The sequence below is a fragment of the Ursus maritimus genome, unplaced genomic scaffold, assembly GCF_017311325.1.
Source record: "Ursus maritimus isolate PB19 unplaced genomic scaffold, ASM1731132v1 scaffold_19, whole genome shotgun sequence".
In the NCBI taxonomy this organism is placed as follows: Eukaryota; Metazoa; Chordata; class Mammalia; order Carnivora; family Ursidae; genus Ursus; species Ursus maritimus.
The window spans coordinates 36,110,540-36,122,699 of NW_024424341.1; the positions used below are offsets into that span (position 1 = coordinate 36,110,540).

At 49.6% G+C, this 12,160-nt stretch overlaps 1 protein-coding gene across 1 annotated transcript in view; it reads right to left on the reverse strand.

Moving 5' to 3' along the window:
- HSDL1 (hydroxysteroid dehydrogenase like 1) overlaps positions 1–11,959 on the reverse strand; it is a 20,059-nt gene extending 8,100 nt beyond the window's left edge. The window contains 4 exon segments of the mRNA XM_040633659.1: positions 1–15; positions 673–898; positions 3,964–4,019; positions 11,840–11,959. The exon segment at positions 1–15 is cut by the window's left edge and continues 5 nt beyond it. Of these exon segments, the coding sequence (XP_040489593.1) occupies positions 1–15; positions 673–892 (235 nt within the window). The 5' untranslated portion in view covers positions 893–898; positions 3,964–4,019; positions 11,840–11,959.
- Positions 11,960–12,160: the final 201 nt, after the last annotated feature.

A 12,160-nucleotide genomic window follows, 5' to 3' on the forward strand; every position in this document is an offset into this window, starting at 1 on the left:
TCCCATCAGTTGCACCTACAATACAGGCCAGGGAAGGTGAGCGTGCTCGTTTCCTGGTGTGACCTTCAGAGCGAACCTTAAATGCCCCATGTCTCGGTTGAAGCTGAGAAGGGTTCACACTAGAAATAAACCCAGTTCTCATACTGATCGCTATGTCGAGTACAATGTTGGGTTCAAATATGAACAACACCTCAGTCAAACACTCTTCCAGACCCCCTGACAAGGAGAGGAAGGGCAGCCTCACATTCATCGAGCTGGTTGTGAGACGTGGCAGGAAACGGTTTTCAAACTTATATCTGGCTTGAACAAGTGCCAGGGAGGTACTTTCCCGGGAAACAATGATAAATCAAGATGAAATTTAAAAAAAGGGAGCTGACAGTGGTGACAATTTCAAAGGACGACCTCAGAAGGGAGCAAAAGGAAAAACAAGAGGTGGGAAGGTGGGCTGAGGCAGGACCGGGAACAGGAGGGCAGAATAAGAAGGGCACAAATCATTCCAAGAGGAGGACACTAAGCAAATGTGGACATAATCACAACAGAACCGTGTTCCCCTGAACATATGACAGTGAATTCAGGGACTCCTCGAATAAGGCATCCGACTGAAAACACAGCTTCAACAGAAGCGATTATTCTGTTTTGAAATCAGGCAAGGACAGAAATCTCCTTTCTTACCACTCACGACTGCCCATCTTCCATACTGCTTGATCAGATCTGCTCTGCTCACCAGGCGGGGGATGAAGTGCAGTCTGACCAGGCTGTAGAAGTCACAGATGACAGTGATGCTTTTTCTGGCCGTGTACCAGGCTCCGACGAAGGCCAGAGCTTCCATGTAGCAATTGCAGGACCTGGCGATCTCCCTATACAAGAGGTAGAAGCTGTCAACAGCAGCCATGGCAGCCTGCAGGGAAGGGGAAAGAGAGAGGTGTTCTTTGCTTAATTATGTGAAAGGAACATGCAGAGTCAGAAAGAAAGGCACCTAAGGATGTGAGAGCTTAACAATTATGCACTCAAAGAACAGTAACGTTTCAAATGCATGTAACCCATGGATCCACTCAATGTACAATCTCGTTAACACGTGCGGCTTATGAAGTCCTTTTCTTCCAAGGAGATGAGTCAACGTAACTACCAAGAGCTACCAAATTCCTACTAAAATTCAGGCACTAAGCTGCATGTTGTAGATACAGAGATAAACACAATATGCTCTGTGCCCTAAAAAAGCTCCTCGCCCAGCACAGTGACAGACACAGACTTTTAATTCATGTAACAGCTGAGAGGTGTGTTTACTTCTCTGCTTTCTTCATCATCAGCCAGCGCAGAGGGCCTGACACCCACACAGAGACAAAGTAGAAGAAACAGCGGCGGTATTAAGACACTGCCTTGGCCAAAAAGAGCTTACGATCCATTTGAGACAAAACTAAGCCGAAATAAACTCTCACGTAAATTATATTATGTACACATAATAAATGCATAAACATTTATTTACAAAGAGATACTCCCCAAGCTTGAGGAACTGGTTTTCTTAAACAACAAGACAGCGAGCACTCCTCCGTCTTACTGCCATCGTGGGCACCCCTATCTCTGCCCCGCGCTCACATCCAAGGAAAGAGTCCAGTACGACTCCTGTAAGTATCCGTACGGCAAGCATTTACGAAGTACCTACTACGTTCCATGGACCGTGACGGATGCTAAGGATTCAAATGTGAGTTAAACAATCGCACCTAGGAAAACAGAAGGACATTTAAGAAAACTACTTTAAATGCCGTATGAACTGCTTTACGTGCGCCTGCGGTGCGAGGCGACCCTGCAGAGGCCAAGGCCAGGTACCACCGAGGCTGGTGAACTTGGTCCCAGACTAGACCTGGGAACCGCTGAGGCCGGATCCAGCTGGGTGCTGCCTGCGAGGGACAGGATATCGAAGGGATCACAAGTGCCTGCAATTAAATCACGGCGAGCTCTGATTCGCACCAACACAAGGGTATACAGCATTTATTACATAAAAGAAAGTTGACTTTGATCCAAAATATATACATAACACTTCTGGGAATGGCCTATCTTTCAAAGTCCCGTTAAAATAGAAAAAAAATTCGTGAAATTAAGAGAATTCCCAACGATAGCAGCAAAAATAGGCATAAGCTTAAGGAAGAATGAGTGAACGCTTCACTGCAGTGTAATCTGAGCCCAGTCGACTTCTGCAGTATAAAAACGAGCAAAGCAGGAGAAAACCCATTAGCCACTGAGATGGAACACATTCTCAGAGTGGCAGCATTCTGTGAGAAAAGGCATAAACTAATGGAAAACCTGCTGAATACAGACAGAGATACGTGAACATATATACACCGATACGCATATGAATGTACAATCCAAATTACAAACCAGCAAAGGACACAAGTAAATAGGACAGAAAACTGAAGAGAGGAGCAGACGGGAAGGGTTCCCAGATGCTGCGCCACGAGGACGCCACCGCTGAGGCAGGAGGCTGTTCGCGGTCACTGTACTAACTGAGCTGACGTGGCATTACGTTAAAGAAATGTTTGCCCCAAATGGCAGAGAAAACAACTGAAGTTGGGTCATCTCATTTCCTACCGGTAAGTGCTATATCCTGGGGTGCCGTTCACAGAGACGCACCTCCCACAACAAGAATGCCAAAACCGATCGTGAAAAGGAAACACTGTCAACATTATTAAGCCAAACCCTTAATAATGTAAGAACAACTAAATGCTCCTCGGGGTAATTTTTCTTCAAGGACCACACTGGCTGAGATTTTCTGAAATTTGAAGTATCAGGATCGATGAAGCTTGGGCTGAAGAGGCCCTTCTCGTCGCGATCAATCTGCCACACAGGAGGCAACAGCACTCCGAGGGTTGCTCCCAGATCCTTGCAGCATTCACTTCGGATCATCTGCCTCAAACACGGCCATTGTCTTCCTGCGGTGCGTGAATGCCCCTCCAAGCTTCCAGACGCTAGAGACGAGGGAGTGTCGTGTCACCCTTCTCAAGGGCCCTCGCTCCACAGCTCAGGGCACAGCCAAGTCCCCGTGGAGGCAGCTGGCTGACGGGGCATGCCCCTGACCTGGCGTGCCACCAACGTGCTTGCCACGGCTATGGCCCCTCAATAATTGTAACTGCAAGACGCCCAAACAAATGACCAAAACAGTAATTTCTTATAAGAAAGAACATAAAAACGAAATTCCATGTTAAACCTTCACTTTGGGGAGTTCCTGAAATAATTTTTTTTAAGTGTCCACGCGCCTTCTGTCATAACTAACCTAATATAGAAGCCACAAGGGAAATGCAAAAAAGTAATATTTGTAGGTATTAGTACTTTTCCAACACAATGTAATAAAATTAGGAATAACAAAACTACAACAAAAAAATCTGGATTCTTAGAATATTAAATCTATTCTCCTAATAACAGGTGGGTGGGGGTGCCTGGGTGGCTCAGATGGTTAAGTGTCTGCCTTCGGCTCAGATCGTGATCTCCAGGTCCTGGGATCGAGCCCCGCATCTGGGTCCGGGCTCAGTGGGGAGTCTGCTTCTCTGTCTGCCTCTGCCCCTGCTCCTGCTCTCTCTCTCTCTCTGTCTCTCTCAAATAAATAAATAAATCTTAAAAAAAAAATAACAGGTGGCTGTATATCTACGATACTGAAACACTGTTTTCAATGAAAATTTATACCCTATGTAACAAGATCTAATTGGTTGTCACCAAAGCAATACTTGGGGGAAACTTAACTGCACCCAGGGTCTGCAACAAGGTTCTAGCTAAAAAGGAGGAGGTCAGATATGGCTCATGAAATGGTTTCATACTAATGGGAAACTGTGTAAAGGGAACTTCCTCCCCCCAAACACAATTTTTTCCAAGAATTTAAACATCTGTGAAGGAAAAACTCTATTGAAAGGGGCCTGACTACACGGGAGAGTCCTGATTTTTCTGCTGTGGTCCTTACCTACCTTGGTTTTCTCTCACCTTCTCTCTGCCGGTTCTGAGTCTTCAGAAAAATGCTGCACTGTTTTAAGGCCAACCTGCGAACAAAAACCAACATGAAACAAATTCCTTGCTGTTGCCCTCAGAGCTCAGCTGGGAAAACTTTATATAAACATAAGACCAAAGTTTTTCAAAATTAAGGAAACATAAATTCTTATGCCACAAATCCCCTGTACAGGCAGCAAAGCATTTCCTCATCTCAGAAAAAGGAAGGCACCAACAGCGTTTGCAGGAAGGCTCAGCTGGAATGTGCCCACTTTTCCTGTACCTTCCTTCTTCAGGAACATTTCATCAAACGGAACAAAACCAGTTCCAGCAGCTGGCAGAGACACTGGGCGCTAAGGACACAAAGCCCAGAAGCAGGCGGGGCGGGGACAGGGAGCAGACCGGGCCATCCTCACTGTCCGGTGCCCGCCTGGGCTTTCCCGGGCCTCACCACTCTCTCTGCAAGCCACCTACCTCCCTCCACCTGCAGGGCCCCTGAGCGTCCACACTACTGCGGCCCTAGCACCTCTATTCCACATTCCTGGCAGATTCCGGCTCGCCGCCTGAGCCCAGGCATCCAGCACTTGTCTAATCACCTGGCAGGGGTGGCAGGACGAAGTGTCCTGCAGTATTTGAGCACCCCTTGTAGCCTGTGAGTGGGGCTGGCGCTTTCAGAATGCACAGAGGAAAGGAACCTCTGGCACACCTTTCCCCTTCTTTCCACCTTAGACACTGTCTTCTAACCGCTCTGTTTTTGAAGCTCCCCAGCAGGCTGAGCTGCTCCAGCAAACCTTATTCCTCACTGTTCTTCTGGCCCCTTCCACAGCCCGCAGCCCACAGCAGGCGCTCAGCAGGCAGCTGCTACATTAAGCCGCACGACCTGGTCTCTAGCTCAGCTCTCAGCCTGCACACTCTCTCATTCGCCAGCTCCCGAGGGGACCACCAAACTCCCCCTATCCTCTACAGACAGAAAAACCCCATGTGCAAAACCCACCAGCGACCTCCAGCACGTGCAGCAGAAAGATGCACCAACTTCAGAGATGCACTGAGAACAGTGCTTTCAAGGGCCTTGGACCTGGCACGGCCTGGCTCGCCAGCTCTGTCCATCACACTCCCCTCCACCGTCCTGTCACGGGGGCACCAGGACGCAATTTAACATCACAGTTCCACCACAGGCAAGCACCTGCAACATACACTGTCACAGCTACATTTGTGTTCAATCACGGAGAAGCAAAGCGCTGACAGGGTTCTAGGCCTGGTCTACAGCCTTGAGGGACAGCATGCCACCTTATCGTTCCCCAGACACAGCTCGAGATGGAGATCCGACTCACAGCCACCAACTCACAGAAGACTGACAAATTCAAACACCAATTTATTTATGAACAAATACCACCAGGAAGTCTGAACATGCATGGGCACTGGTCTATAGGCAAGACCACCTGGAAAACCAAACCACTAACACAGCAACGAACAATTAAGCAATGAACAACTAAGTGTCAGACGCTGACGACCCTTCCCCAGTAAGCCGGGGGTCCCTGCATCACTGTGTACACGGAATTCACCAAGATACACAGAGCGACTCCGTGCAAAGTGGCGAGGGCACTGCTGCAGGGAGTAAGACCCTCCTGGGTAGAGAGGAGGCAAGGGCTCCAGTAAAAGGTCTGGCCTGCCAGGAAATGGTGACAAATTCAACAGGCTCACAGCACAGGAAGTGCACCCAGAGGTGGCAAGGGCGCTGAAAGGGAAGGCCAGATTGTGAAAGGTCTTTATGCCAAACAGAAGCATGTGGACTGACTCTCTGAGTTAAGTCCCTTCTTCTGCCAAAGGAGGGAGCCGATCGGGTTTGTTGTAAAAGGCGGCTGGCAGCAGAGGGGGGCGGCTCTGAAGGTTGGTGCAGGCAGGAAGTGAGAGGTCCGGGACCCTCGTCCTCCTAGATGGAGACAAGGCAAGGCTGAACAGAGAGGGCACGGCTTTGTGATGACTCCGTGCTGCTTCTCAGACACACCAGATGTTTTCCTACATTCATTCATACCCTGATGGACCGTAAATGGAAATAACAGGACATTAGACATTCCTGACCTTCTCTCAGTCCTCTCCCCACCCTTGAATACATGATGGAAAATAATGTCTTCCTAATGAAAGAAGAAATAAAGACTTCCCCCAAAGCCATTAATATCTAGGAAATCTCGGGGCGCCTGGGTGGCGCAGTCGTTAAGCGTCTGCCTTCGGCTCAGGGCGTGATCCCAGCGTTCTGGGATCGAGCCCCACATCAGGCTCCTCCGCTAGGAGCCTGCTTCTTCCTCTCCCACTCCCCCTGCTTGTGTTCCCTCTCTCGCTGGGTGTCTCTGTCAAATAAATAAATAAAAAATCTTAAAAAAAAAATATCTAGGAAATCTCACGGAAATCAGGTTTAAAGGAGCTTATTACACATTTAAGTCAGGAAGCCTACCAAGCTACCTAGCTGCATTTAACTTGCTATAAGGGTTTCACTAGTTAATTTTTCTGCAGATAGGTATTAACCTAAAAAAAGAATCCATTATTTAGAAAGCAACACTGAAACACAGTAAAATTCTGGCCCCTATCCAATCTGCTTGTAAAAGTTATTATAAAGCTTTGTTTGCTTGCCTCTACAGAAAACTAACTCATCAGTGAACAAAACAGGAGAAAAACAGATGGAGGAGAAGAGTCGGAACCGTCCCCAAAACAGGAAAAGAGCAATTCCCACTCGTCTGTTAGGCACTTTCTACTTCTACAGGGCAGTATTCATCAGGGCTGATGCATCAAACACGTACGGGTCTCCTGGGTAAACTATGAACTTTGGGTGATGATGATATGTCCATATAGGTTCATTCTTCCTTCAAAAAAAAAAAAGGTACCAATTTGGTGAGTGACGCTGACGGTGAGGGATGCTCCGCTTGTGTGGGAGCTGGGGGGTATACGGGCCATCTCTATACCTGTCTCTCAATTTCACTCTAAACTTAAAACTGCTCCCAAAGAGTCCCAAACCCTGTAGAAAACAACAAACAAGCCCTAAAGGTAATACTGCAAGGATAAAAGTGTCATGGGAAAATTAGGGTCAAAACCGCAAGGAGCAAAGTCACCTCTTCAAAGCACGGCTGTGGGGGCACCTGGTCGGCTCAGTCGGTAGAACACGGGACTCTTGATCTCGGGGTCGTGAGCTCGAGCCCCACATTGGGTGCAGAGATAATAAAATAAACTTTAAAAACAAAACAGAGCAAAGCACTGCTGTGACCTGTAACATTCTCTTGACCCGGAGTTTAGCGGGCTCAACCCAGCAGTGACCGAGGGCAGGCAAACCTCATACAAAACCACGAATCAAGAGTTCTGGGGAAGAAGGTTCAGCTCAAACACTGACGTCACCAAGTTATCTAAATGAATGAGGCCTGACAGTAAAGGGACATCAGACAGACTGGCCACAATGTTTTCAGGGAAAACGACGCAAGCATGATGGGAAAAGACAGTTAAAGTACCACCAAACAAAGGCCCCGTGGCAGGCCGAACAATGGCCCTGGGAGACGTCCACATCCTAATCCTCACACCTCACAAATGCCCCACTTTACGTGGCAAAGAGGACTTCGCAGATGAGATTAAGCTAAGGACCTTGAAACAAGGAGATGATCCTGGATGATCCAGGTGAACCACTGTGATCACACGTGCCCATGGACAAGGGGGACAGGTCAGAGTCAGAGGAGATGTGATCAAGAAGTAGAGGTCAAGGAGACAACGAGCAGAATTTAAAGACGCGAGGCCACTGGATTTGAGTTTGGGGAGAGGGGTTACCCTCTAGAATGCAGGCACCTCTAGCATCCGGCAAGGCAGGAAAGAGATTCGCCCCACAGCCTCCAGGAGTGACACAGCCTTGCTGACAGCCTGATTTTAGCCCACTGCGACTGATTGCAGACTTCGGACCTGCAGAACTGTGAGAAAAGCAATCTGCACTGTTTTCAACGACGAAGTCTGCGGTAATTTGTTACAGCAACAATAGGAAATTAAGATGGTTCGATGGATGGAAGGACAGAGAAACGGTCAGTACAGAGACAAATTGCAAATCCTGCACATCCCTTAAACCAAGAGCTTCTGGTGTTCGCAGGAGCCAGAACCAGCCTCAGAGAGTCCTATGATCTTCCCCCGTGTGGGCCAGGCCTGAGGTGGTCCTCCCATTCCTCACCCACAGCTGGCTCCGGCCAGCTTTTTCAATAAGGCTCCAGGGCTGCGGACTTTATTTTTGTTAAGTTTTTTTTTTTTTTCATAGAGATCTTACTTCTTTCACACAGAGTCTGCATCTGTTTTGCTGTTGGCACTCGAATCCTGTCTGTCCTCCCAAGACCAGCTCAACCCGCAACTCAATGCCAGGGCTCACTGATAAGCGCCAGCGACACACCAGGCCTGAGACGAAGGGAAGCCCTGCGCCTCTTCTCTCTCCTTCCTAGGCCACTGCCCCGAGCCCCCCCAACCCCACCGAGTTCCTGTCTGTCTCACCCACACGGCCCTTCCCACACCACTCTGTGTTCCATTTAGCTGTTTCCCTTGTCTCTTGGTTCCTCAACTAGAGCACAGGCCTCTCGAGGGCAGATGTATCTAAAACTAATTTTGCTGTCACTTGAGAAAACTGAAAAATACACACAAAAGTTGTAAAACCTATTATGCGTAGTAGTTCAAAGAATAACCAAACACCCACGCAGCCACCCCACTTAGAAGCCCCATAGCTTCTTCCCTGGTCATATTATCACCTTCCACCTCCCAGGGGGTTACCACCCTCCTCAATTCTGACATCACCGTTCCCTTGCCCTTTAAAAAAAAAAAAATAAATCGTTGTACAATTACCCCAGCAGGGATCCTGAAAGAAAGTGTTCAGTTTTGTCTGGTTTTGAACTTTCTCTAAAGGAATCACGGCGCATGTATTTTTGGTGACTTGTTTCCTTCACTCAACGTGGTTCTTGAGACTCATCCCTGCTCCTGGAGCTGTAGGTCGCACACTTCCACTGCGGCACACTAGGTCACGGTACAAACACACCACGATCCACACATCCGTTCTATCGCTGATGTGCACTTCCGTGGGGGGTTTTCTGGCTTTCACTTTACAGTTATGAACAGAGCTGCCGTGCGCACCTTCACGCACATCACCTGCGCACAGGTGCCCGAGTCCGCTGAAGGGACATACCTGAGTCAGGCTGCTGTGCCACAGGGCATCCGTGCGCTCAGGCCGGCACTGCCCAAGCTGCTGGGCCGATCGCCACGCCCACCACCGGCCAGCCTGAGTTCACGGTGCCCCTCCCCAGGGGCCGACACAGGTAGGTTCACCTTCCGCCCACTGGGGGGCCTTGAAACGGGGGCTCGCTGTGGTTTTAACTTACATTTCCTCATCACTGCTAAGGATGACTGCATCCTTATGATGCCTCAGTGCTGTTTGCGGCTCCTCATCTGTGAAATGCCTGTTCCTAGCCTTTGCCCTTACTTCTACTGTGTTGTCTTCCTTTTCTTTCTATAGTCTGGATATTGGTTCTCTATGTTTGCTCTCTTTACAGTGCTTTTGATGATCTGAACATCTAGATTTTAATGCAGTCAAAGGGATTAATCTTTTTCCTGTATGTTTTGTGCTTCGTTACGTTTCACTTCAGAAATCCCCTCTTAGCCCCAGGATATAAAGGTATTTTCCAATATTATTTTCTCAAACTTTTCACAATTTTGCTTTTCAGATTTAAGTCTTTAACCCCCGGCGGCTGTGATGGTGTGAGGCTGGGATCGCACCCATCTTTAATATTCCTCCTCAGCAGCTGGTATAGGGCTGTGTATAAATATCTGTTCAATAAATAGAAGCAAATACTGCTTTGTGTTCAAAGCTCAAATTTCACTCTTGAGGGGAAAAAATGTAAGGAGCTTCTCAAACTTTGTGTCAGCACTTTGACAAAGTTATTATTGGTGTATCATGACATTCTGGAATTTCCTTTCCTTGCTCTGCCAATTTTGGGGATACCGCTAACCTGAATTCATGGGGAGCTCAGCAGAAAGGGCAGAAATGGGAGTTCTCATCCAAAATCCAACGGGACTGGGTTTCAGGTCTCCATTCGTGCCATAGGAATTAAAATAACAATGGCAACCACTCCTAGGTATCCACCCAATACAACTTAGACCCACACAAAAACTTGTAGAGCCATATTCCCAGCAGCAGTACTCACAATAGCTAAAATATGGAAACAACCCAAATGTCTATCAACAGGCAAATGGATAAACAAAGTGCAATCTATCTACATAATGGAATATCAGTAAGCAATAAAAAGAATGAAGTAGGATGCACACTGCTACACAGACAGACCCTGAAAACGCTATGCTCAGCGAAAGAAGCCAAACACCATACCATCCAATCTATCTGAACTGTCCAGATAAGGCAAATCCAGAGACAGAAAGGAGATTAGGGTTGCCAGAGCACAGTCGCAGAGGGAATGGGGAGTGACTGCTAATGGGGTAGGATTTTTTCCTGGGATGATGGGAATGTTCTGGAATTAAATAGTGGTGGTGGTTGCACATAGTGAATGTGCTGCTATGAAGAGCACACTTTTAAACGGCTAAGAGGATGAATTTTATGTTATATGAATTTTATGTCAATTTTTAAAATCTACTAAAAAAATACTGATTTGTTGAACTCTATGCCTCCAGAATATTACTGTAATGACTAAACCACAGACTCTGCAAATAGACTTCCTGGAGTGGGATCGAGCCCACCCACCCAAGAGCTGTGTCTTGGGTGAAGGTGAAGTTACTTCACCTCTGCGTTTTCCTTACATTACCTTACGTTACCCAAACACGGAGAGAATAATTCCAGCCTAAGATTGTAAGAATCAAACGAAGTCATACATATAAAGCACTGAGAACAGTGCCCAAACTCAAGTGCTCAATAAACCTTAGTTTTAGCCGCTCTAACTCCGTGTTCAGCGTTAGCTAAGGCCCTCTGCATAGGTCAGGGTTAGAACTCAGAGCTGGCTTTAAGCAAGGGGCTTTATCCCTGACACCTCACTGTTCTCTCACCAACCTTAGGAGGCAGAGTTATAATCATCCCGTTTACGGATGGGGAAACCGAGGCCGACAGAGATTAAAGTGACATACCCAGGACCCCACGGGAATTCGGATCAAGGTCTACCAAAGTCCAGAGCCCTGGCTAGCCTCCCCATTGTGAGACCCCCGGGCGGGAATCCTGCCGGCATCACCGCCAGGGCTCCAACGCTTGGGTCCGCTGGGCTGCACGTTCCTCTGAACCTGGGGCAGCCTCATCCATCTCCGGAACCCTTCCCCTCCAGCACCTGACAGCGCCCAGCTAACCCCAGCAAACCACCGCGCTTCGGGAGCCGCTAGTGCCCTTTCTTCAAAAGCTCCCTTATTCTGAATTACTCCTCAATCAGAACAAAGACGACAACAAATCCCACTCCAACCAAGTCCTTTAGAAATGAGAATAAAGGATCACGGACAAAGGGGTGTCTCGGAGCCGTGCTGGGAGCCCCGGGCTAGGGTCTGGGGCCAGAGGGGCCGCGCTCGGGTGGGTGGGGCCCCAGATCTGCCGGGTCCTGGGGGAGGGGGCGGACCCAGAACAGGGGGCCCTCCGGGGGTGCAACGCCGGCATGGAATCGGGAAGGGGCGCCGCGAGGCTGGGGGACGAGTCTGGAAGTGGCGGTGCCGAGGCGGGGGTCCAAGGGAACGGAGAAACGAAGGGGTTCCGGGGGTCCGGGCTGCAGATGGCGCCGAGGGGCACGGTCCCGGGGGGCGTGGCGGGGCGTACCCGGACGGGCTGAGGGAGAGCAAGTGGGGCCGGGAGCCAGGGCCGGGGCCGGGGAGTCGCGGTGCGGGGGGGGGAGCGCGGTACCTGCAGAGGCGGCGCAGTCTCCGAGCAGGTCCCGCCAGAGCCGAGCGGCCGCCGCCCCCGTCACCACTACCAACCCCGTCACCACCGCCGCCGCAGTTGCCGCGGGCCGCGCCCCACGTGACCCGCGCACGCGCCGGGGGCGGAGCCGTTGCGGGGCCCGCCCCCGGCGTCCCGCTGCGCCGGCCCACCCGAGTGCGCGTGCGCGGCGGTTGCCGTGGAGACCAGGCAAGCGTTGAGCTGCCAATGACTCGGGGGCTAGTTAGCGGGGAAAGAAAGCTGCGCCTCCCGGACCGGGCCGGGGGCAGTAGCGACCCCGCAGAA